Source organism: Pezoporus flaviventris, unplaced genomic scaffold (assembly GCF_033815535.1).
Source record: "Pezoporus flaviventris isolate CSIRO_AGI_PZ_B2104156 unplaced genomic scaffold, CSIRO_AGI_Pfla_v1 ptg000001l, whole genome shotgun sequence".
Classification (NCBI taxonomy): Eukaryota; Metazoa; Chordata; class Aves; order Psittaciformes; family Psittacidae; genus Pezoporus; species Pezoporus flaviventris.
Window position 1 is genome coordinate 6,113,853 of NW_026892549.1, and position 24,472 is coordinate 6,138,324.

The 24,472-nt window shown below is 40.6% G+C and overlaps 1 protein-coding gene across 13 annotated transcripts in view; it reads left to right on the forward strand.

The window, feature by feature from the left end:
* KALRN (kalirin RhoGEF kinase) overlaps positions 1-24,472 on the forward strand; it is a 514,073-nt gene that overhangs the window by 310,040 nt on the left and 179,561 nt on the right. For all 13 annotated transcript variants that reach the window (XM_061472089.1, XM_061472007.1, XM_061471725.1 and 10 more), the window contains exons 12-14: positions 3,400-3,569; positions 10,827-11,001; positions 22,496-22,691. In XM_061472089.1, coding sequence (XP_061328073.1) covers positions 3,400-3,569; positions 10,827-11,001; positions 22,496-22,691 — 541 coding nt within the window. The remainder of the gene's footprint in view (positions 1-3,399; positions 3,570-10,826; positions 11,002-22,495; positions 22,692-24,472) is intronic.

The following is a 24,472-nucleotide window of genomic DNA, read 5'->3' on the forward strand; positions in this document are numbered from 1 at the left end:
CTCAATTCTGGAGCTTCCAGGGACCTTCAGTGTGGATGTTTTAAGGCTCAGTATTTGCTTCAGACTTCTGTGTAGCTGACAACTATAACATTTTTGGACGTAGTTTGCATGAGTCAGCTGTGCGGTTAGGTCTCTTTGGTGGACTTAAATCAGGTTTTACCACTAATGCCTTAGTATTTCCTTCTCCAGTTAATCATACCAAGGCACAGATCAATTTGAAGGAAGCACAAAAATTATGTTTGTGTTACTTCTTCATTGTTTTCAAGGTTTAGTACATATTAAATAATACAATGCAGACATTATCTCCTTTTCTGGACATGTACATGGCAAGCTTAATAAAAGTCACCACAGCTGGATGTGGAAATACTGCATTAGTATTTGAAATGTCTGTGTACATCTGCATATGTGCATATGCACAAGTTGTGTGGTGATATGGGGCTTTAATAGTCAGGATTTTTTAAAATCAGTTGAATAGTTGCATAGGAGTTAAACATCCAGCCCTAAGAGGGACTGATTTTCCTGAGCTGTGACAAAAAGGATGTGGTTTCTATTTTATGATTAACAGTTCTTCTGACTGTGGTGTTACAGTGACACGGAGTTCATCTTTTCATTGCTGTGGCATTCACAAGTGGGGCTTAGTAGTGATTTATTTCAGGTGCTGTTAGTTGTACCATATAACCCAGAAGGTTTTTGAATTGGGTTCCTATTGTAAATAGTTCCTGAAAGGTCTTCCTAATCTTACTAATATTGACTGATTCTTTGTATTAGGATTCCCAGGGATTGGTGGAGTATAAAGGATTAAAAAGGATGACCTAGATTCTGATAGTTTGTTTTTTTTTATGCAAATCCTTACAATCAGAGGTCATTAATGGAAACAGCTGAAGTTAATGTGAGTTACTATATTTGAGTGCTCTCTAAAATTAATGAGTGTTTTGGTTCCAGGTGAGTACAATACAGTTTGTTTAAGTATTTCAAAACTGCTTTGATTTATACATGTACACAGAAAATTACTTAGGGTCTTAAATGTCAAAATCCTTTTAGCTGCTGAAAGTTGTGTTCTGGAGACACTTTTGAAAATAGGGTTTCCTCTGAAGTCACAATGGGGAGGATCAGAAACTTTCTTCTCTGCCCTTTCTAGGATGATAATTTCAAGAAAACAGCAGACTCCTAATAACGAAGCAAGCTCTCGATTTGATTTTCATTTTTATAAAGGAAATTCTCCGAGCTATTTTGTTATCTTCAGTGGAAAACTGAAGTATGACAAAGGACATTGAGAAATTAAAATACTACTGGCTTTCCTAGCTCAAAACAGAAGGCTGATTTATGCACATGGCCATTTTTCTCTTCTGTGTTTACAATGTGCTCTATTACTTGAAGATCTGATAAGCAGAGAAAGTAATTCTGGCCAAATCAGTCCTGCCTGTTATAATCCAGCTGTCCCTGCTGTTTGAGTGCGTGCAGGGACCAGATCAAAACCAGAAAGATTCCGAGTGTAATTCATACATAAAGGCATTAATTCATTTTCCTTTATGGTGCCTTCCCAAAGTTTAGCATGTAGACCTCAGGCCACATATGAAAAAGCTCTCTATTTAATTCTTTAAATATGTTGTTATTCTTTCATCTATGTCTCAAGCCTGACTATTTAATTATATTTGTTTCTTTTATTAATAGTTGCAGTTTTAGTCATGCCTTTCTCCTGAGAATATGGAAATATATAAATAACCTGAGCAAAGACATTCCACTTGAGGCCAGTAGCAGGATAGACCCTTATGATGATGCTATTTATGAATAAACAGAGGTGTTTACCCAAAATATTCAAAGCTGACTCTAATTGAAAAACCTTCAAATTAAGCGTATGTTTTAAAACTTGTTTGTGTAAGTCTGTTAAACAAGAAGTCAGTGGCAGAGGTGGAAGCAGAGCACAGGGAGCTGCGTTCTCCCTGTTCTGATACCATGAGCAGTGCTGGGAATAAGTTCTGATGTTTGTTTATTTCAGTTTAGATCAGGGTGATACCCTTGAAGTCAGCAGCATGTGTGTAGTGTAACATTCAGTGACCCGCCTTAGGTTTGGAATCTTTGAGAAGGTTTGTCAGCTGGTGCTCTAAAATGTCACTCTCCTCCTCTCATTTTACGTGGACATTCAGAATTTGCAGCCTCAAAACAAATGTTATAAGATGGGGACCCAGTGCACCTCATTTTGAACAGGAGTGTTTTTAACAGCTCTTTTGCCACCCCACACAGCATCTGTCATCTCCTTCATGTGTACCTCTAGGTCCCTTTCAGACAAGCTGCTCTGCAGCTCCCTGAGACAGCAGGCAGAAGTGCAGCCCTGCTGCCAGCATCCTTTTAACGTTTCCCAGTGCAACGGGTTGTTTCCCACTCCTGTACTTCTCTGCAACCTCGCAGAGTTTACCAGCAGAATGTGGGTTAATGGGGCAGGCATGGCACAGAAAATAGTCTCTCTGGTGGAGCTGTTAGGATTTGCTGGCACACTGCCAGCTCGGTGCAATTACACACTCACTTTTCAGAGCAACCTTAAAGGGGAAACCGCTGTTTGCTCTAAGCCTTTACTGCCAACGGGAGGCTGCTGGGGCTTGCCTGCCACTGTCCAGATCTCTGATGAACAGCTGGCTGGAGATTCTCGTCTAAGCGCCTACTCAAATGATTTGTTGTTGTCTGGAAATTGGTAGTCAAGACTATTTAAAATTTATGGGATTGATTGGTGATATTGCTGTCTCCTGTGTTTGGATTTTCCCAGAGTTGAAAAGCAGGGTCTGAGGTGTACTTGAGGAGGGGATTAAGTGGCAGAAACACACAAAAAGCTCAAACCAAAAAAAAAAAACCACCCAAAACAAAACGTCTTCAAACCAAAATGAAAACCCTTCAAAAACAAACCCTAAACCCTCCACAAAACCTTCTGCCTGGGAAAGCATAGCTGAGCAGACACAGCTAGAGTTCAGCCAATGCCATACATACATACATACCAAAGATTTTTAGGTCTATTCTGCAACAGGCTTCAGCTGCATGTGAAATTAATAGCAGCTGATAGCACACAGCTCCGGAAAGGGTTAGCTTATCACAGCTGTAGGGCATTGTAATTTGTTACTTGTGTAAAGAGTTAATCAGAATAATATAATTTCTTATTGTTACATAATAAACTGAAATGCAGATTAATTTGGGGGAAAAAATTGATACTAAATTTATTTTACTTTGCTGCTTAAGATGGAATTGCATCAACCAGAATTAATAACCAATGTATCTTTTTTGGTTTTAGAAATTTTAAGTCAGTTTTCATGTGAAACATGCAGCCCCAGTTAATGCTTACTGATGAGGAATTAGAGAGCAAAAGGGTTAAATCTCAATCCTCTCTGATTTATATTTCCCTCCCCTCCTTCCCAGCTGTGGACATGGATGGAAGATCTGCAGAAGGAGCTCTTAGAGGATGTCTGTGCTGACTCTGTGGATGCGGTTCAGGAGCTTATCAAGCAGTTTCAGCAGCAACAAACAGCTACCTTGGATGCTACACTCAATGTTATTAAAGAAGGGGAAGATCTAATCCAACAGCTCAGGTAAGCATCCACCTGGAGGACAGGTGTTAAGAAATCTGATGTGTGCTGTGGTTTAGGCATGAATAAATAGGCAACTGTGAGTTAGGATTAATTGGGAGAGTTATCAGTCCTTTGCTTATTTATGATTCTTCAAATTCTTTGAGTATTTTATTGAAATTGCAGGGAGTGATTTGTGTGGAGTGATTAGACTAGTCTGTGGATCAGCACTAGTTCCTGTTTGACAGAGAGATTATTTATAAGCACAGTGAAGTGAATTGAAACAAATGTATTTCAGGTGAATTTTTTTGTTGGTGTTTACAGAAGACTGTTAAATGGTTGTAGCTGAGGCCTTGTGATTTATATGGTTACTCCTGATGTAGGAGAAATGTATTCCTCTTAATAAAATATACATGTGTTTAACAATCTTCACTCTTTCATTTTGCATGCAGCACGCTTCTATTTATCTTTGTCCATGTGGGGTTTATTCATAGTATCAAAGAGGGTCCTATATTGCCAGTTCTACTCACATTACAAATTAAAAAGCTCATTCTACCCAATTTAAAATACTTGAAGAGACTGGCTGTGCAAAGTTGGGGGGTGGTTTTCTTTTTCTTTCTCAATCTGTAAGCATAGTAAGCTAATGTTTGCAGAGTAAGCTTACACAAAACTTGTAGTTGTGAGATCTCTCTTGTTTGTTCTTATTTTTCTGTGGTTTTCTGTGGCTTTAGCTTGACAGCAGTGGAGTTTTCCTGCCTTTTAGTGATGTTACTGAGCTCAAAACCAAGTCCAATACATCTTTAGATGTTTGTGTCATTACAGATTTCCCTTACCTACACGTACATAGTGTATATGTTCTGCATACATATGTAACATGTAAATCTGCCAGGTGTTATGTGGTTTAATAGAGATTGTACCAGACAGTTCTGTTATCTTCCTCACCCTAAGATTTCCTAATCTGATGCCTTCAGTTGTCACATGCAGAAAACCATGAGCTATGGTAGGGAAAGCCTAAGGTGCTATAGAGCACAGCTGGAACTAGATTATCTTTAAGGTCCCTTCCAACCCTAACTATTCTATGATTCTATGAAGGGCCATGGTGGAGCTCTGCCCTTAAAGGCCCTCCTGGAGTCCCTGAGGCTTCTACTACAGCCATGTGCTGAGTTTTTCTCTATACTTTTTCCTATCACCCTGGATGCAGAGTCTTCTCACTTACTTGGGGGCAGGGAGAGAAAAAAAAAAGGGGGGGATTAGAAAGGGCTTCTCTAGGTTCTGATTGTCACTGAGCCCTAGGCCCTAAGCAGCCGCTGAAGGGAGCCTGTGTAAATTCCTGGTTTTGCTGTATGTGGCTTGCCTGTATCACAGAGGGGGAGAGCAACGGACTTGAGCTGTGGTATTGCTTGCTGAGGTCAGAGTTGGAAAGGCAGGATTAGGAGCTATGCTTCATCCATCCATTCATTCATCTTTGCTGATGAGATAAGTAGGAAGGAAACCTTCTGTGTTTGGGAAGTGAGCTGGCAGAAGGACCAGGGTTTAGATAAGAAAAGTATGTATGACAGATCGGTCAGAGGTCTGCATGGTCTTTTCCCTTTATGCAGAAAAACTTTTTGCAAAGTTTAGGGCATTTCTATGAGATAACAAAAATGGCAGTGAAATTCTGGACTAACAATTTCTTTGTTGTTCATCCCTCCTATTGGCATAACATTTCAGTGTGAACGCCCATGGAGAAGAGCCTAAAAGGGATTCTGTATAAGCCCCTTAGGTGGAGCGTGGGGTGGTTTGTGGAGCTGCAGAGTGTCTGTATTGAAGGAATCCTGATGCTGGCTGTGGGATTGGCCTAAAGGTTTTTTGCCTGCACCCGAGTCACTTGGAAAGCATCACACAGAGTTAGAGTGGCCAGGGCAATATTAGGAGCATCAGTATGAATAGCAGTTCTTGGAGAAAGGCTGGTGTAGTGCCTGCAAGATCGTGAAGAAGAAGAGGTGAACTGGGAAAGAGCTTGGGGGACTTCACCTTTTTTTTAATGTACACTTAGTCAATTCTTAGTTTCAGTCTTTGAAAAGAAAGGGTGGTCTCAGGTTTGAGACCTTTTTTGGATTTTTTTTAGAACAGTTTTGGAACTTTACTGAAATGTCAAGACAGATTTTGTGGAAGCTGTTTAACAAAGAAGTGTTGCTTTTGGGGTCTGGCTTGCATTCTGGAAAGTGAGCAAGATGAATCAGGGTAAACATATTTGTGCAAAGTGATCCCCTGCTTCTGATAAAGCTAAAATCAAACACAGAGAGAAGAGTCATCTGAAGGACAGAAGCCCTGAACACACGCAAAGATTTGTAGAGCTGAACTGTCAAGACAATCTCTGATTCAAGTGTTGGTTTTGACCACTCTTAAGTGCAAAGCCTGTAATGTGATTCTGGACTCTCAAAAAATGAAGCAAAACTGTGTAAGCAAACCATAAAACACCTTTGTGTGTGCCCACTCCAACAGGTTTTGTGGCTGCTGGCAAAAGTAAAGAACACACAGATAAAGTAAAGGAGGAAAAATAAGAACTGCTGCAATCTTTCCTTAACACAACATTGCATTTCACGGTGTAGATCATTTTGTACCTGCCATGAAGAACAGCTGAAGACTGCAAACACTACAACAATGAAGAAAATGAAATACAACTGCTCTTATCAAGTGTATCATAGCACACATTAAAACAAATGAAACGAATGGGGCTTTGAAATATTTTGTGTTTCTTTATCTTTGAGAGAAGAGATACTGGTTTAGGGAAGATCATTTGTGTAATAGCACTTTGTGTCTCCTCCAGATCACTTAGGAGAAGCTCAGCTCCCTGAACTAGTTAAATGTAATACCTGGGACTGCTTTTCATAGAAGGTCTTCAAGGCCTTCAGTGACTCTTCATCAGGAGACCATACCTGCCAGGAATAAAACAGGCCTGGCTAGCCACACTTTACATGTCACAGTTAGCATTGGAAACACTTTCTTCACTCTTCCTTACCAGTGTTTTACTGAGGTGATCATCGTTCTCTGCAGTCAACTTGAAGCAAATTTTTTGAACTTCATTTCTGGGAGTGCTACTGGGGAAATCTTTCTGCACATCTGTAAAAGGCAAAACAATGACTTGCTCTAGTGAGGTATGAAAGAACAGGGATGTTATGGGCAAAAAAAAGTACAGTGAAGAGTTATGTATCTTGCCTTCTTTACAGTAGCTCAGTATATGAGCTGTTGGTAATGAGTATGTTTCACCAAGCTTTCTCCCAATTAGTTCATTGAAAGTGGTTTCAGGAGCACTGTGTTACTTCGGACCAAACTCAACAGCGGTGCACTAAGACCAATTTTATGTTTCCCAAAGTTTATTATGTATTTGTTTTGCCAATAATTTCCCTGCATTTTATAACTCTAATCCATAACCAGAGGCATAAAAGGCTAATAAGGATCTTTTATGAATTCTTTCTCAGAATTTCTCATCACCAGACAGAGCAAGAAATCTTGTGGAAAAAAAAAAACAAACTCAGAAGTGTCTTGTTCTGGAAGAGGATCTTTCTCAAGCCAGACTATGTAGGGATTGTCAAAGCCTTATGTGAGGAGACTGTGGAAAAAATACCAGATTATTACACTTGAATTCTTGTATTGCATCAGCCACTGAAATACACGTGTGGCTTGATTTGAAGAGTGAAATGTTTAATGAAAAAGTATTTCTAAACCCAAGTGTGTCTCTAGATCCCATGAGAGATTATTCAACATCAATCTTGAATAATTCATTGCATCATTTCGATAATATATGAATAGTAATAATCCTGCATTTGAATGAAGACATATTTCATGTCATAGAATCATAGAATAGTTATGGTTGGAGAGGACCTTAAGATCATCTAGTTCCAATGCCCCTGCCAGGGGCAGGGACACCTCCCACTAAACCATGTCACCCAAGGCTCTGTCCAACCCAGCCTTGAACACTGCCAGGGATGAAGCATTCACAACCTCCCTGGGCAACCCATTCCAGTGCCTCAACACCCTCACAGTAAAGAACTTCTTCCTTATATCCAATCTAAACTTCCCCTGTTTAAGTTTGAACCCGTTACCCCTTGTCCTGTCACTACAGTCCCTAAGGAAGAGTCCCTCCCCAGCATCCCTATACCCCCCCCCTTCAGATACCAGAAGGCTGCTATGAGGTCTCCATGCAGCCCTTCTCTTCTCCAGGCTGAACAGCCCCAACTTTCTCAGCCTGTCTTCATACGGGAGGTGCTCCAGTCCCCTGATCATCCTTGTGGCCCTCCTCTGGACTTATTCCAACAGTTCCATGTCCTTTTTATGTTGAGAACACCAGAACTGCACGCAGTCCTCCATGTGAGGTCTCACGAGAGCAGAGTAGAGGGGCAAGATCACCTCCTTCGACCTGCTGGTCACACTCCTTTTGATGCAGCCCAGGATACGGTTGGCTTTCTGGGCTGCAAGCGCACACTGAAGCCAGCTCATGTTCATTTTCTCATCAACCAACACCCCCAAGTCCTTCTCCACAGGGCTGCTCTGAATCTCTTCCCTGCCCAACCTGTAGCTGTGCCTGGGATTGCTCCGACCCAGGTGTAGGACCTTGCACTTGTCATGGTTAAACTTCAGGAGGTTGGCATCAGCCCACCTCACAAGCATGTCAAAGTCCCTCTGGATGGCATTCCTTCCCTCCAGGGTATCAACCAAACCACACAGCTTGGTATCATCAGCAAACTTGCTGAGGGTGCACTCAATCCCACTGTCCATGTCAGCGACAAAGATGTTAAACAAGACCGGTCCCAACACCGATCCCTGAGGGACACCACTCGTTACTGGTCTCCAGCCAGACATTGAGCCATTGACCACAACTCTTTGCGTGCGGCCATCCAGCCAGTTCTTTATCTACCGAGTGGTCCATCCATCAAATTGATGTCTCTCCAATTTAGAGACAAGGATGTCATGTGGGACAGTGTCGAACGCTTTGCACAAGTCCAGGTAGATGACATCAACTGCTCTACCCCTGTCCATCAGTTCTGTAGCCCCATCATAGAAGGCCACCAAATTCCTCAGGCAGGATTTCCCCTTAGTGAAGCCATGCTGGCTGTCACCAAGCACCTTGTTGTTTTTCATGTGCCTTAGCATGCCTTCCAGGAGAATCTGCTCCAAGATTTTGCCAGGCACAGAGGTGAGACTGACTGCTCTGTAATTCCCCGTGTCATCCATTTTCCCCTTCTTGAAAATGGGGGTTATATTTCCCTTTTTCCAGGCATTGGGAACTTCATCTGACTGCCAAGATTTTTCAGATATGATGGACAGTGGCTTAGCAACTTCATTCGCCAGCAAATGTCCTTTTAAGAAGACAGGTGCTGACTGAAGGAAACAGAACTTGATTTAATGTGGCCTCAGATTAAACTGCAGTCTCATTATCTCACCTTATTATCTACATTCATCCTTCCTCTGTACAGATCCAGTGTGGAGGCAGAGACAGAACTTGTGGTCACCAAGAAGGTGAAAACACAATACTGACAGAGTGGGGCAGAAACAACACCACCTGAGAGAGTAATATTGATGTAATATTCCGTAATAAACAAGGGAAGTTGCTAGTACTTGCTTTCAGAATAATGTTGGACCATCTGAAATTCAGTGTATCAAACATAAAGCGTTTGAGGAAAAAGAGGGGTCCAAAGAGCAAACTACTATGTGGTTAATAGTATTCTGTACTTTTAATTTTATTCTTAGGCTTCAGCTGTTCAGGCAAATGCTTGTTCTGTTCCTTCAAGACACATAATGAAAATGGAATAATAGATGTGTTTTGTTGCCTTAGAAGCAAAAAGGTGTGTTTTAAACTATCCAAAATGACTCTGTATGTCAGTGCCTAGTTTCAGTTTAAGGCATTTGCAGAAGGTTATACTTTTTTCTCAATTATGCTCACTGACAGTGTTCAATTAACATTTAAGTTGACAGTACGTTGTTTTGATATGACCATACGTGACGATAATTTGCAAAGAGCAAAGCACGAGCATTTCAGTCAAGTTCTGTAGAAAATAAGAATGCTTTGCCAGATGTTTATGGAGAGAAAATTCAACTCAGGAAAGGGAAATAAAAACATAAAAATTTGGAACATCGTAGCATTTTTCCACAGTGGGGTGACTCTGTGAGCACCTGCATGCAGCAGCCCAGGTTAGCTGGCCAGAAGAATGGCTCCCAGCCACATTTGGTCCCTGTGGGACAGTGCAGTGACCTGGTAGCATTACCTGACATTTCACTTGTCTTTCAATATTGTCAGGTTATTCACTGAACACGTGGGAGTTTGTTGGTGTGCCAGTAGTCCAGTATGTACTTTTGGATTTGTATTTCAACCCCCTACTTTCTCCAACACAGAACTGGAGGCTGACATGATGATGTTAAGACCTGCCGGTTTACTCACTTCATCCTCTTATCCTATCAGTGCACAGCTCTCTCCAAAGTATATTTCACAGGGTTTTCAGTTGGTGTGGTTTAAGTATGTCAAATAATGCAGCTGCTATCACACACCTTTGAGAAGGACAGACAGGAAAACCATTGCATCTAAATCTTGTTTTAGCTGAAGTACCAATGCCAAGATTAAATAACAGTTTCAGAAACTGCTTTCTGCTGCCCCTATATGGAAGGTGTATATGGATCAGTATTTGACCTGTCACAGTCATGTCTCATTTCACTTACCCTAGTGAAAAGACAAGTCAGACTGTCTTACAGTGATTGAAAGGTGTTTTTCTTCAGTGGAATTTTTTGCGCTATATGTTGCATCTATTGCTGTACTAAGTAATCAAGAGGAAATCAATGCATCCCTACCCCTTGGTCTAAAATGATGGTAATTCTGACTTCCATTAGCCTGTCAGTAATAAAGCAAATGCACAAAATTAACTTGTAAAGGTTCACATGGCTAAATAGCATCTCTGAGCTTGTTGAGTGTAGGCTGTAGCAGGTCACTCTGTAGGATTAAAGGAGATTGCCAGCCAGTCTCCTCAAAAGAGCCATTGAGATTGATGTGTCGTTCTCCTCCTCTGCCCCTTCCAAGTGTGTAAAGTCTTAGAATCACAGCACAAGAAGGGATGATCTCCTTGTTCAAACTTTGTGGAGAGCTCAGGAGCTGCAAGATTTCAGCGAGTAGAAGAGTGTTGCACACACCTTCCCTCAACCCTTTGTGCTTGGGTTTGCTTCTCAGCAGCATGCAGAATCACAAATGTGTAGTTCTTGCTCTTTTGCCTGCCCTAAAGCTCAGCTTTAACCATGCTCTCTGCCTTGCTACAGGGACTCTGCTGTTTCCAACAATAAGACTCCACATAATAGCTCCATCAGCCACATTGAATCTGTCCTTCAGCAGCTCGACGAGGCCCAGGTACAGATGGAAGAGCTCTTCCACGAGAGGAAGATTAAGCTAGACATTTTCCTTCAGCTCCGGATTTTTGAACAGTACACCATTGAGGTAAGAGCTGGATGCATGATCTGAGAAAGTTAGACCTTTGGAGAAGGAGTATGTGTAAACATACTCCATTAGGACACATCTGGAGCTGTTAGGTTGTGCTCAGCTGTCCAGTGAGGAAGAGAGTTACAACCAGTTTTAAATTTGCCATGTTAAAGATAAAAATATGCTTTAGAAGCTAAAAATATGCTAAAAATACTGCTAGAATGCACTGAAATAGACCTGTGTCTGCTTAGCTGGCTGTACTGAGAATCTGCCTATTTTGCAGAGAAGCTGTATAAGATGCTCCTGTTATAACTCTTTATTGATAGTAGTCACTCAGGGATTTGAAAGTTCTGTGTCATTTATTAGTGAGATTTGTCTCTTCAGAAACAAACATAGAAGCATGAAAACAAATACATGCTTGGTTTTAAACTACTGAGTGAAAAAAAATTTGTTATGCATGAAAGTAAAGTATATTTAAAATATGGGCTTTTTAAGCATCAGAGTGGATTTATTTAGAAGGGAAAGGAAAAAATAAACAAGGGAAAGTTAAAGTATATTTTTATGTCCTCATGCAAAGTCAGTCAGTTCTGTTTTGTACTTCTGTTTTGAAATCAAAAGCACTGGATGGAAAAATCATCAAAACATTATTAATTGAAGTATTATTCGACAAAGAAATTTTAAAGAGACTCCAGCCAGTCTCATTAAATACTTGCTGTAATTCTGATAGCACTTGATGCAAAAAGAACAGAGTGTAACTTGTGCACAATATCCATGAAAGCCATGTGTCCCTTCTTATGTGCCTTCTGGGGTGTGTTCCTCCTACTGCATCCCATTGGTGCTTTTTCAGTTCATGGAGCACCCTCAAGTGTTTTATGATGATATATTCCTGAAGGTATTGTTTGTAAATCAATACAAAGTGTTTTATGATGATACATTCCTGAAGGTATTGTTTGTATTGTAGGTAATCTCAAGGTGAGTAGTGGTAATTAATGGGAGCATTAGAATGCTGTGTTATATTTTGTGTTTATTTTAAGACATGGCATGATGAATTGTAGTGGAATAAAAGGCTGGAAACAGAGGGTTTTAGGTGTCTTGATCTATAACTGGATACAGAGATAGAAATCAGTGAGGAGTATCTGATCTTTCCTGTTGTGACTGCATAGCTGGGTATTGTACTGTAGTCTGTCCTACAGTGCTTGATATTTATGTAAATTAGAGTAGTTTCATTTTCCAGTTATATACAGCCTCCTTGATATTGGAAGACAGTATTTTTTGTGAGTGTAGGTATAAATGTATGTATGTATTTCATGTCAGATAACATACTTTGCCCTAAGAATGCTACCTTCAAAATTCAGAAGCCTGCAGTAGCTGTGGTATCTCCTGTATTTAAAAAGAAGATATTTCGATGCATATACTTTTACATACCTATAAATGGCACCTGTGTTTTCAAAAAAGAAGAAAAAAACCCACAACACCCAACACCCACCCCCCAGTCTTTGCTTCTGGAGCACCCAGGCATGTCTGTGGGCAGAATATGGTGAACCCATGTGAGTCATTCATCAAGATCGCATCCTGTTCCTAGGTCTGAACCTAGAATTATGACGATTTAAGTACAGATCTGAAGGAAAAAACAAAACAAACAAACCAACCAATACTGTTTTCAAATTCTTTTTCTTTCTACATCGTCTTTCAATCAAAGATCTCAAAGGCTGTTACCACCATGGATTGCTTTACTGATGTGGCAACCAAGGCATCACAACATAATGTGACTTACGCAGTCCCCTCCATATGTGGTGCCAGAGATGGGAATACTATGTGGTTCCCTCTGTTTTGTTTCTGCATGAATCCTCCTGTGTATTCACAGATGCATTTGGAGTGGCTGTGATACATTAAGATATTTAAAATTGGAAATGTGCTTCAGAGTTTTCTAAAATCAGATTAGCTAGAAGGGATTTTAAAGAAAATCACTACTTAGTTGTCACTGTAGATTTGCTATTTTTTATCATAAGAACTTCTGAATTCCCTTTGCAAGATTAATATTAAAAGGAAATCTGAGAACATGTTTCACAGGGAGTCTGTGGGCAGATGATTTTATTTAGAAAGCTTCTTGTTGAAAAACATTTTTATTTAAAGTAATTATGATATTTAATTTATAACTGAACACAATGAAAAATATATCCAGGTCATTGTCTTAAATTGTCTAAGTATGTTTAGTGCTTAAACAAGAAAAAACAGTTTTATGGTTAATAAAAAGAAAAGCAGGTTGAAATAAATATTAAATGACACATGTATACTATGCATTTCAAACAACAGCTGAATTAGCTCAAATTGACACAATAATGATCTTAAGAAAGTAGATTGCAGTCAGTTGCTTCAGCTGTATAATAAATATTCCAAGTCAGTAGGAAACTATTATCAGAATTAGCAGAATTACCTCATGCCATGTTGAAAAGCAAGATTTTTTTATCACTATGAAGCATTTGGTGTTTCTGAAGGTTGACTATTCCAACCTTTTAAGGGAAAAAGACAATGAGATGTAAAACACAAAATTAAGTTGATTTTGGGTTGCTTTTTTTTTTTTTTTTTCTACCAAAGGCAAGTAGCTTCAGCTATGACTGGAAATGTTTTAGGTTTTAATTTGCCATAATATCCTAGATCCTGCATAGATTAAGAATAGTGAAATAATGTGTTTCGGTGTGATTGTCAAATGAATTTCTCCTTTTCTATGCTAGATAAGCCCCCTTCCATCTGTCCAAAGTGCAGTGCCATATTGAACACATCCCTAATGAAACCACTCTACCTGCTGTAGCCATGTTAATCTCTCTCCTTCCCACACTCACACAAACCATCTGTAAAAAGTGGGCCCTCCACCTCCCAAATTTGAACACCTTTGTCCTCTTTGCTGCTTCTGTCTTGTCAAGCATTGAGTTTTGCGTTTTTTCCCCTCAGGTCTGTATTCTCACCCTTGGTTCACAGGTTCTTGTGCTCCAGGGGATCCCATATGATGAGAACCATTCCCTGGGAACTCTGGTGAGAATAAAAACTTGCATCTCTCTAGTGAAAGCAAGGAGGATGCAGCTGTGAGAGCCCACCTGCTTCCAATAGCTTTAGGGAAGGCTGTGCATTAGAGCTCGATCTAGGGAATAGTTACATCTTGTGTTGTCCCTCTCCACCCAGTTTTGATACTAAACATATTTGGTTCTGTTAATTTTCCCTACTACCTTCTCTCTCTCCCATTTCTAATTAATAATGCAAACAAAAAGTATAAGGAATTTTTCAAACTCACAAATGGCAATGGGGTGATTGGCCTCTAGTTTATTTAGAAAGTGTCTAACTGCCATTTGTTTCTTGGAAACTTTCCAGCTTTTACTGTTCTCCCCAGATGTTGAAATCCATGCTATAGATCACATAACCCTTTCCTTTGGCACTCCTTCCTAAATTTGCACTGTACTCATCTGCTTGGTAGCCCTCCTGGTTTTTGAGCTTTTGTATAATCTTCTCGACAGAGCTCTGGAGTCCAGACGAACTTCTGAATTAATGATTACTGCACGAGCAACACTTCCATCTATTTAGGCATCATTGGACCTTTTGTTGTACTTCAGTGAAATCAGCCAACTATTGTTGCATTTTGTCTTCAGGAAAAGTATTTTACATAAAGAGAAGCCACCTGCCTATTTCTTTCACAGGACAGACCAGCTGCATTCATTTAGGTCTTCTAAGGACTTCTAAATTGCACAGGCAGCTTTTGTGTTGTGCTTGAGTAAAGGCAGGTTTGGCAGATACGAATCCACAGGCATGTAGCATGTGCCGCCTGTTCTTTCTTGCCTTAATCTCATTATATTGACTGATATTTACACTTTGGGTTTTTCGAGTAAATTACGAAATCCAAACTATGACAACACCTGGAAACAGACATAACAGAAACATGATAGCGCCTAGCTATCCCCATGGGAGGCTATTCTGTGTTAGGCTGTAACACTGTAAAATGACAACCATTTTTTATTTAGGAAACATGTCTAGCTTTGATGGCTGATATGTTTTATTCTTTTACCAAGTCATTGTGGATTTCAAGGCAAGATGGGATCATTAGTATTATATGGTTGGGCTTTCTATATGATACAGACTTCAGCTGAGTTTGTGCAGCCAACCAGATAACTCCCGAGATGTCATGCAATGTGAATGTGGTAGCTGATCCACTACAAGGAAATAGGGAATAAGACTCAAGAGACGATAGCTGGCAGACAATAATGGCCGTGCTGGCACCACACTGAGCACATTAAACATATGAAGCACAGCCTTATTCTAGTTACATCCTCAGTAAAATCAGTCAAGTAGATGTTGTCCCTTGCTTCAGAAATAGTCATTTAAAGGCTTATTAACCATGATTTAGAATAGTTGGTAAAAATGATGAGTAAATGTGTATGAAACGAGAGGTAAAATGTACTTTGTTTGCAACCCCTAACAAAATTAGGGCCATCTTGAGTCTTTCTGCATGTTTTTTCTTTATACCTTTTGTAGAGAGATGACCAGATTCACCTGTAGGACTCTCTGAAACCCTGTGACTGAGAAGAGGAATGATCTTGGCCAATACCTGTCTGGCAACAGTTGTTGGTTACCTCCAAAGAAACTTCCCTTTCCCAGAGCTGCCCAGCTCCTTCGCTTCTGTGTGTTGTTTTGTTTTCTGCCATGAGTATGGATCTGTGCAATGCTGGATTGAGCCTGTGCACTGATGTGTTAGGGCAATGTGGTTCATAGGCCAAGATATAGTCAAGGAAGGGTATAGGGGTGTTCCTACTGTAAAATATAAATTTGATCTTGTATGCTGTTTGTTATCTTTTATAAAGCTCCATGATCACTAAAATCTTCACCTGCTGGATATCTGTTTTCCACCATTCAGTCTTGTTGACTCCATCTCACGTGCTAATTTAATTTTTCAGCCTTGGTTTCACTTGCTGGCTCTTCTGGCTGCTCTCATCCATCCCTGAGCACAAGTTTAGAAAGGAACAGGAGCCAGCTTTCAAAGTAGTTTACTTCACTGTTATTTACAACTCACTTGAGCTTCCCATTCCAGGTTTATAACATTAGCAAAATCTTTCAAGTGAATTAGCTGCCGGAGTGATGGTACAAGATGTTTTATAGCCTCTCACTGACTTACAGCTGGCGCTCAGATATGAGCTTCTTCATTAGAAATAAGAGTTACAGAGAGTTTGAGATACATTTTTAAAGAAAGGGAACGGTAAGAAAAATCACAGCTTCTTCTGTTCATAAACTGGAATACTATCATGTCTCATGCTTTGTGAGCTTTTCTGTTTCTTATATACCTAGTTTTCAAACTACACATAATTTTAAGAAAACGCAAGGACTAAGCTGTCCTGGTCAGCCTGTCTTTTGGAGCTGATTTTCCATTGTTTCTCTTGATATTTTGGAGATTCAGGAGCCAAAAGCACTGGAGCAGAATCATCACTGTGACAGCATTTTCACACTTCAGTGGCCCAGGTCCCCACTAAGCAGTGTGGCATCTCTGCCTGTTGTCAAAAGATGGGTGACAGTATTGTCATACTGCACAGCATCAGCCCAAACTGAGGCCTGAAAAGGAGGAACAGCAAACTTTCTGCTTATGTGATCTGTAGAAGTGACAGTTTCATTCACCCTTTCCTACCTACACCTCCTCTACCATATACCTTCAGTATTAGTCTTCTCGTAGATCCACTTATACTGTCACATCCAGTCCTCTGTTCTTCCAGCTTGCTCTGAATGCCAAACCAGAACCAGGTGCTGTTGCCCCTGGCATCCCCGATGCCCAGTGTCTAGTGTGTGACTTAAAGATCTAGTCTCCCTTGCTCCATTATCCCTTTCTTTCTGCACTCACAGACTCTTCCCTCAGCATCCAGGAGCCAGAATTATTTTTTTTTAATTTCCTTCCTGGGACATAGCTGACCTCTTACCCATTCTCACTCTCTGTTCATCTCAGCTATATGGTTGCCACTTTCTTTTCTCTTGAACTGAGGCAGATGTTCTCTTTTCTTGATTCTGAGCTCTGTACTGATCTCCCTCGTGCCTATTTGACTGTTCTTCCTGTCCTGCCTCATCCCCATTCTCTACCCACTCTTCTCGCCTTTGCTCCTCCTCCTACTTGCACCATCATTTCTCTTGCAACCTGCTTCTTACATTTGCTTGTTCCTCCCAAAAGCCTTTACTCTTTTTTCAGATCTCTCTATGAGCCCACTCTCTTTGTGTTGATAGCTTCTTCTCCCAGGATAGAACTTTCTTTCCCTCCTCCTCATATGCCCTTCCTCAGCCCATACTTCAAAATATCATCTCCTGTGTGATTCATTCACCGTATAACATTTCTTTTCTTTTGCTTGATTCCTCATTTTTCCTCTCCATCTCCTTTAATTGGCAAACAAAATTTTCTGGTTGGCATTAAACAAGATGACTTGAGGTATCAAACACAGAATTAAGGCCAAGCAAGCAGCATTCAAGGCTCAGAAGCACCATTTTGTAGAAAATCTCAGCAGCATCAAAAAAGGGTACTTAGGATTTTGATGTGAAATTATTGCAGATGTACCGTTGCCTGCACGATAGCTGCTACGGCTCAGGTAGGCACTTTGGGCTAAATCACAAGCAGGCTGCAATGTAAGCATGAGATGGCTGGACTGCTACAGTTGTTATTCTTACTGCTATTACTTTTCACCTTTGTACATCTTCTGTATACATCCCCTCTTTCTCAAGGATTGAAGATGATCGTGTCTCTCTCCCTTTGGTCATGTTATCTGCTGATGTTGCAACATGATAAATCCAGGAAGCAGCACGTGCAGCAGCTTTGCAGCAGTGGGAATTTGGGTATATTAAGTTGCTGCTTTAGGAGGATTCCTGCCCAAAGAATATGTGGTCTAGACTGTGGTTGCTGTGTCTGCATGGAAAAACAGACCTGGCTGACATAGTCTGTATATCTATTACAGCCTTGTGATAGTAGCATGGAGCTCAGCACAAACTCAGTATTTATACCTACATGTTCTTGCTGAAGTTAACCCTTACATTGCCTTAACTGCTCTGGTGATGATATCTCAGGTATCTCATTTAATACTAGATTGGGTTCACTACTAGCATTAGTCCTCTTCTGTTACGATGGTAGTAGGAGCATCTCTTTCAGATAGAGTGGGGAAATGTGCTTTCTAGGCTCACTGTCAATCAGTAGCTTTCTCATCTTTCTCTTTCATTAGCACTTTGGGTCACTTGGCCTTCCTTTAGTAATAGGGACCTGTTTCTGGGCCACCAGCCTTATATGACCTGCAAGGAAGGAGCATGGCTCTTTCTAAGGAGTCACTTGGCATGTGGCTAACAATGAGGTATGTGTGTAGCTTTCCTTGGAACAGTGTGGGCACCTGGGGATAAGTCTGCTGTTTTTGCTAATGTAGACCTGTGCACTGCTGCTGTTGCTGCTCTCATGATGCTTCTGCTTTGGTACAGTTTCTCTCTCATGCCACAGCAGAGCAGAACAAAGCTCAGGGCTTTTCCTGCAGCATTTCTCTCAGGGCATGTGAGGGATGCTAAGATCTCTTTAGAATCACAAAGCAAATAAACATAAGAAAAGCTGTCAGTTCTTCCCACCAAAAATCTAGCAGATGAACTGGGTAAACTCTAATCAGTCATTTTTCTGAGTCAAAAGGGAATTAACCAAGTTCATGGCCAAGTGATCCTCATTTATGAGGCAATTCCTGACATGGGCCCAGTGAAACTGACTCTCACCACAGCTTAGGAGACAGGGCACTTTTGTCTGATGTAGTCCAAGCTTCACCATAAATGTCAATGCCTGACCAATCTGTGAAACCACCCAAAGTTCTTTTTTAGACTGGAAACATATACCTCTGTAGTTAACAGATCTGCCTAATTACAGCTTTTTCCTGAAGAAAAATAAATCATTTTCCCTATACCCAAGTCAAACCAGTTAGGGACTCAAATTCAGACTCTAGGACCATTTCCAAATGGTCCAGTTTGAAGTACAGAAGATGCTGGGATTTTGAGGCATTGGCTGTACAGACAGTAAAGGAAATGTCTTAATGAGATGTGCAAAGCGGCATTGTCGCTGGGATAGGGCACCAGATTGGGATTCAGGAAACCTGGGGGTTTATCACAGCTCTGCTATTGCTTTTTTGCCTTAGTGTGCTTTGGAGTCTCTTCTAGCCATCTGTTTGCCTGTTACTCAGAGCAATGTACCCAGCCTTCCTGCACACACTTTGCCTGAGAGATTTGGTGATGTTCCACCTCTCGCCGTGCCTGACACCTCTTCCCCTAACCCAGCACATGAAATGATTGTTACATCTTCATCAGCCCTCACTCAGAGGCAACTTCCTTTCTTCCTTCTCCCTTCTGCTGATGGCTGTGCTTGTGGCCCCATCAGGGGTGGCACTGCACTAACAAGCTCCACTGGACCTGTTCAACCATCCAAAACCACTTGGGTGCAGTCTTAGCCCCTGTTCTCAGTCCTGGCAATGTGATGTGGAGCACCATGGGCTGGCCTTGCTTCCTGTGTTGTTTATCAGCTCCTGTCCCATCTGCCTGTACTGTCCTTTCCTCTTTAACTGGAACTACTGCTTTCAACTAGTGAGTGTCGATAATGGAGCATAAACCCGTCAGGTCCTTGCAGTGGGCTAATAGGACAGGTAGATATTAAGGTGTAGCTCATCCTGTGTGGCGATCCTGGTGGAAGTTGGTTGCTAACACAAGCATGAGGAGCACTGGTTGCCTGGGAGGCAGTCCTTCTCTTTAGTGTTTGTAGATGCCTCTCTGCTTACAGACTTGTCTTGGACAGCCAGGCCTAAGGAGCAAAAAGCAGCACAGTCAAGAACAACCATTTCTCTGTGCTCAAATGGAAATAGACGTAGATTTAACTATAAAAACAATGCTGATCAGTGTCCTTTCCAAAGCCAAGTGGAAAATTTACTGAGAGAAACAGCACCACAGCTGAGAGATTTATGCACACATTTTGTAGAAGTGCTAGATCTCAGCACACCTCTGAGAACATTTGTTGATTCCTTCATATGTCCGTTGACTCCCCTGAAAGTTCAACACTCCAAAAGACTTGTGTTTTCCTGTCCTGGTGTTGATGTCCATAGATGCAAACAGGATGAAGAGTTTTTGTTTTGATCAGAAACCTCCAATTGTAGCATCATGGCTGTCAGAGCAAACTAATGGAGCACATTCTTTAATTGTTTTAATATTTTCTATTTGTGTCACTTACAAATGCTTTTAGACATCTTCCTGAATGCACATGCATGGAAATGTTCACAGGAAATTTAGAAGTTCTTTCTGAACCCTTGCAAAATTTCAAATATGTTTAGCAGGCTTACAATCACTGCAATGAAATCAAACAGGCAGTATTCTTAATAACTCATAAGAATTAAAATTTTCTGGTTCAGTTATATCACATGCCTTCCCAAGAGCAGAAAGTGCTTTGCATTGAACTTTAAGTATTATTGTCATGCCTGCAGGAACCTGCACTTACTCTAAAATCATTCCGTTGTTTGTAGTTTGATACAAGGTCAAGATTACCTCAGTTCTGATTCCTGTTAGCTGAGGATCTGTCTGTAAATGTAAATGTGTCTAGTAAAACCCTTCTCCAGCATCTACTTTGACCATTTCTCCATAACTGTTAAATCTGTCAGTAAGTCTCCACAGTCCAGGGACTCCAGCTATAATGTGTGAATGAATCAGAGGCTGCTGGAATCAGGAATGGGGCCAAAAAGGCTGTAGAGATAGCTGTTATTTAAAGGTAATTGAGTGGAATGGGCAATGGAACAAGCTGAAGAAAAATAGAAGCCCCTCAGGATATCCACGCTCTGGCTTTCACCTTGCAGCTGAGGTCCCAGGCTCTTGGTCAAGTAAATCTGCTTTTCTGTTTTTCTCTCAATAAAGATACTAGAAACTGGTGTGTTTTTTCCCCTTCTAATGAAAAACTGCACATTACCATCTATTCTAATGTCAAGCCAGGGCAGAAGGGCTTAGAGCCAGTCCATTTGAGTTGCTTTCCTGTGCCTGCATTGGATATAATGTATGTTTTCTGGAAAGCAAAACTGAACTGAAAATTTTGAATCTTGGCTGCTTCAGAAGTTAAGAATCTCACTGCGCACAGGCCCTGAAGAACACTTTTAGTGAGAAACAGAACTTTTCACTAATTTATAGCATGCACAAGTGGGAATTTAGGTACCTAATTTTAGCTCTCCTGAATCTAGCTATGAGGAATTGACCTATAAATCAGAATTAAGGCATTTATTTAATAATTTTTAAATACTTAAGAAAAATATGTTCTCCACAGTACTCATCCCCCCTCACCCTCATCCACTGTCACTAGCGCATTCCCATTTTATTGTCTGCGGTAGCAGAATCTAGATTCAGGTGAGACTGTGCTGTTTGGGTGGAGGCTAGGTCTTGCTTTAATCAAACAAGCAAAACCAGAGAAAGACTTTGATACGTGTTGGCTACTTGTGGGCTAAAATGTAAAGTACAGAAAGTAGCATGAATAGGCTGCTGAAATCATCAGACTATGCGTTAGTTAATTAATTAAGGAAGTAGAGAAAGCAACAGAAGATTTTGCCTGTTTCCAGGGATTATTGGCAGGTTATATCGGTCTTTGGTTAGAACCAGGTACCTTTTGTGATTCTGCTGGTGATTCACCTAGCCGTTGACTATGATGTTTCTGTGCTGTAGAAGTCAATTATTTATATTCATTGCCCAGTGTAAAAGCTTTCAGGTCCACAGGAGAAAAAGGTTATACAGGGCCTGTTCTCAAGTCCACTGAAAATAACAGAAAGACCCTTATAAAAGACAGTAAGTCCCAGAAGTATGGCATAGCACTCATTGTACAACTGCAGTCAAGGCGTGGGGATTAACTCACAAATGCAAAAAGAAATATTTAGCCTCATGATGCATTCTCTGAGAACAGTGGGTAGATACTGTTCACAATGCATTATATCAATAATGATTTTGAAAATGTATTAACTTATCTTTGGCTTAGGGTTTACTGGAAGCACCTTATCATTTCAGTTCTATGAAGCTAGAATAAATAGTATTTCCATCTTTAATATGTAATGTACAGTGTGTTGCAAAATGTTTTTGGAAGCAGGGTCATTTGGGGCTTATGTGGTCACAGGTGATACAAATTGTTTTACAATTCTGTAAGCATTACTTCATTTAAATATGAATTTATTCAGAAACACTATCTCTACCATCCATGTAAATATAGTGGGTCTTCTCTTTTAGTGCCTTTTGGAATATGTAAGGGAAAAAGAAGCTGTCAGATTTTTGTTGTAAAGCTTTTCATGGATTATTTTTCAAGCAATATCTTAAGCATGACCATTAAATGAGCAGGATCGAGAGAATAGTGAGACTGTGGTTTGGATGTTTCTGGATCAGAGTCAAAATGTGAAGTACTTTTGTGATCCAAACACAGTTTGAAAGTAAGATTTTTTCATTAATCTTGAATAAATATAGTGTCTGTCTTCTGCCTGTAAAGGTTACAGCAGAGTTAGATGCCTGGAATGAAGATCTGCTGAGACAAATGAATGATTTCAATACCGAAGACCTCACTCTGGCTGAGCAGCGTTTGCAGCGTCACACTGAGCGGAAGCTGGCCATGAACAACATGACCTTTGAAGTCATTCAACAAGGGCAAGATTTACACCAGTACATCATGGAGGTCCAGGCTTCAGGTGAGCAGAACAATTTGATCTCTATTTTACATAAGAAAAAACACAAAACCCAAGAAAAGCACAAAACTCATGTCAAGTGTTCCAGTATATACCAAATACATTGGCTTTTAACATAAGTACCAGTAATACCTGTCTCTCCACTCCCAACTCCCAGAATTTTTCCACAAGTTTTGGAATTCTTTGATCCACGATTATATGCCAAAAGTTGCTGTTTCTTTGACACTGAAACTCACTGAGGAAATAAAACTGACTTTCAAGTGTCATTCACAAAGTTTCACAAGAGCAAGATGGAGTTTGTGATCGTTTCTACAGTGCATGGAGAGGGGAGGGCAAGACAAGTTACACTGGTAGGTCCTTGTCCTTGCGCAGCTCAGAAACAAGCACTGCAGAAAATCATGAGTTAGAGGTACATGAGCTGGCAAGTTAGACCTCTGGTCTGGATAAAGTCTAGTCATTCTAGGCTCTTAAGCTTGTTAACCTTTATGCAAATAGATACTGCCAAGAGGCAAATGGACCAGATGTCCTGGGTTCATTCTTCACAGACTTGAATACCTTTTCCCTTGGCCACATTTCAGGGTGCAGACATGCCGAAGGGGAAGAGAGGGGAGAAAGAAGCTAGTTATCCAAGAGCCCTTTGGGGAAGAATCCAAATATGAGAGCTTTGAAACCAGTCATGAAATGGAATTCTTGTTTCCAGCCAGGTCTAATTGGAATTATTTTATATAAAGAGGCAATATGATAAACTATAGTGTGCACTTTCTGCGAAAATTGAAGGTAGCAATTTGGATGTAAAAAAACCTTTGGCATGTGCTCTTAAATGACAGACTCGATTCATGTTGATAAGGAGTCTGATACTTTTACTCTGCTTCTCAGCAGTAGGATCCTATTTCTAAGACATCCTGTGAATCAGGATTTTTGTATCCTTGCATTTTGCATTTGGAAAAGGAATATCATAATTCAGTTTAATCACTGCATAAAGTCCAGAAGTGACTGTTACTTGTGTTTTAACCTTCTTAAATGTCTGGAAAGAGAGCAAAGTGAGAGCAATTCCTGTTCTTTCCCTCCCAATTTTTACTTTCAAAATAAAAGAGGAATTTTATGGTTTTATTTTTTGGCAAATATTTTACCTCCAGGGCACCCACCTTTAAAAAAAAAAGTCTGGCAGTATTCAGTCTATTTGGCAAGCTGAACTCAACAGAGTCTTAAGGACTGCTACAAGAGTATGCCGTGAACTAGACAATCTGGTGCACTGTGTGAACCATGTGTGCAAGGTTCTCTGAAATCTCCCCCACTACGCCTGGTCCTATGCTTCTGATCCCTTGTTTTCTGGGATAGAAAAATTGTCCTAATATGTCAGATAAGATTCTTCCTGGTTTTTCTTCCCCCACCCTCCATCCTGAAAGAATCTTAATATCAGTAGGAATTCATGGCAGATAAAGAATGTGATCCAGAGCAGAGCACAGCCAGGAGTCTCAGTGACTGATTTTTAGGGCAGGGAGGGGAGCGGGGGGAAATCTGTGTTTGTCAGGAAGTTAAAAACAACAACTTTTGGATTGCAGACAAAAAATTAACAACTAAATGAAATTCCATTTAAAATGTTTTTATAAGATTATCTAAGATCACTTTCTATGAAGCCTACCCAATAAAAACCTATTGTTCCCAAAGGAAAGGAAGCAGAAGCCTCATGGGGATGTAGAGTAGCTGCAGTTAATCAAAGGTAATGGTCATGTCTGCCATGCATGGAATGCTAAATGCTGGGAAAATGGCAAAATAAGGGAGAG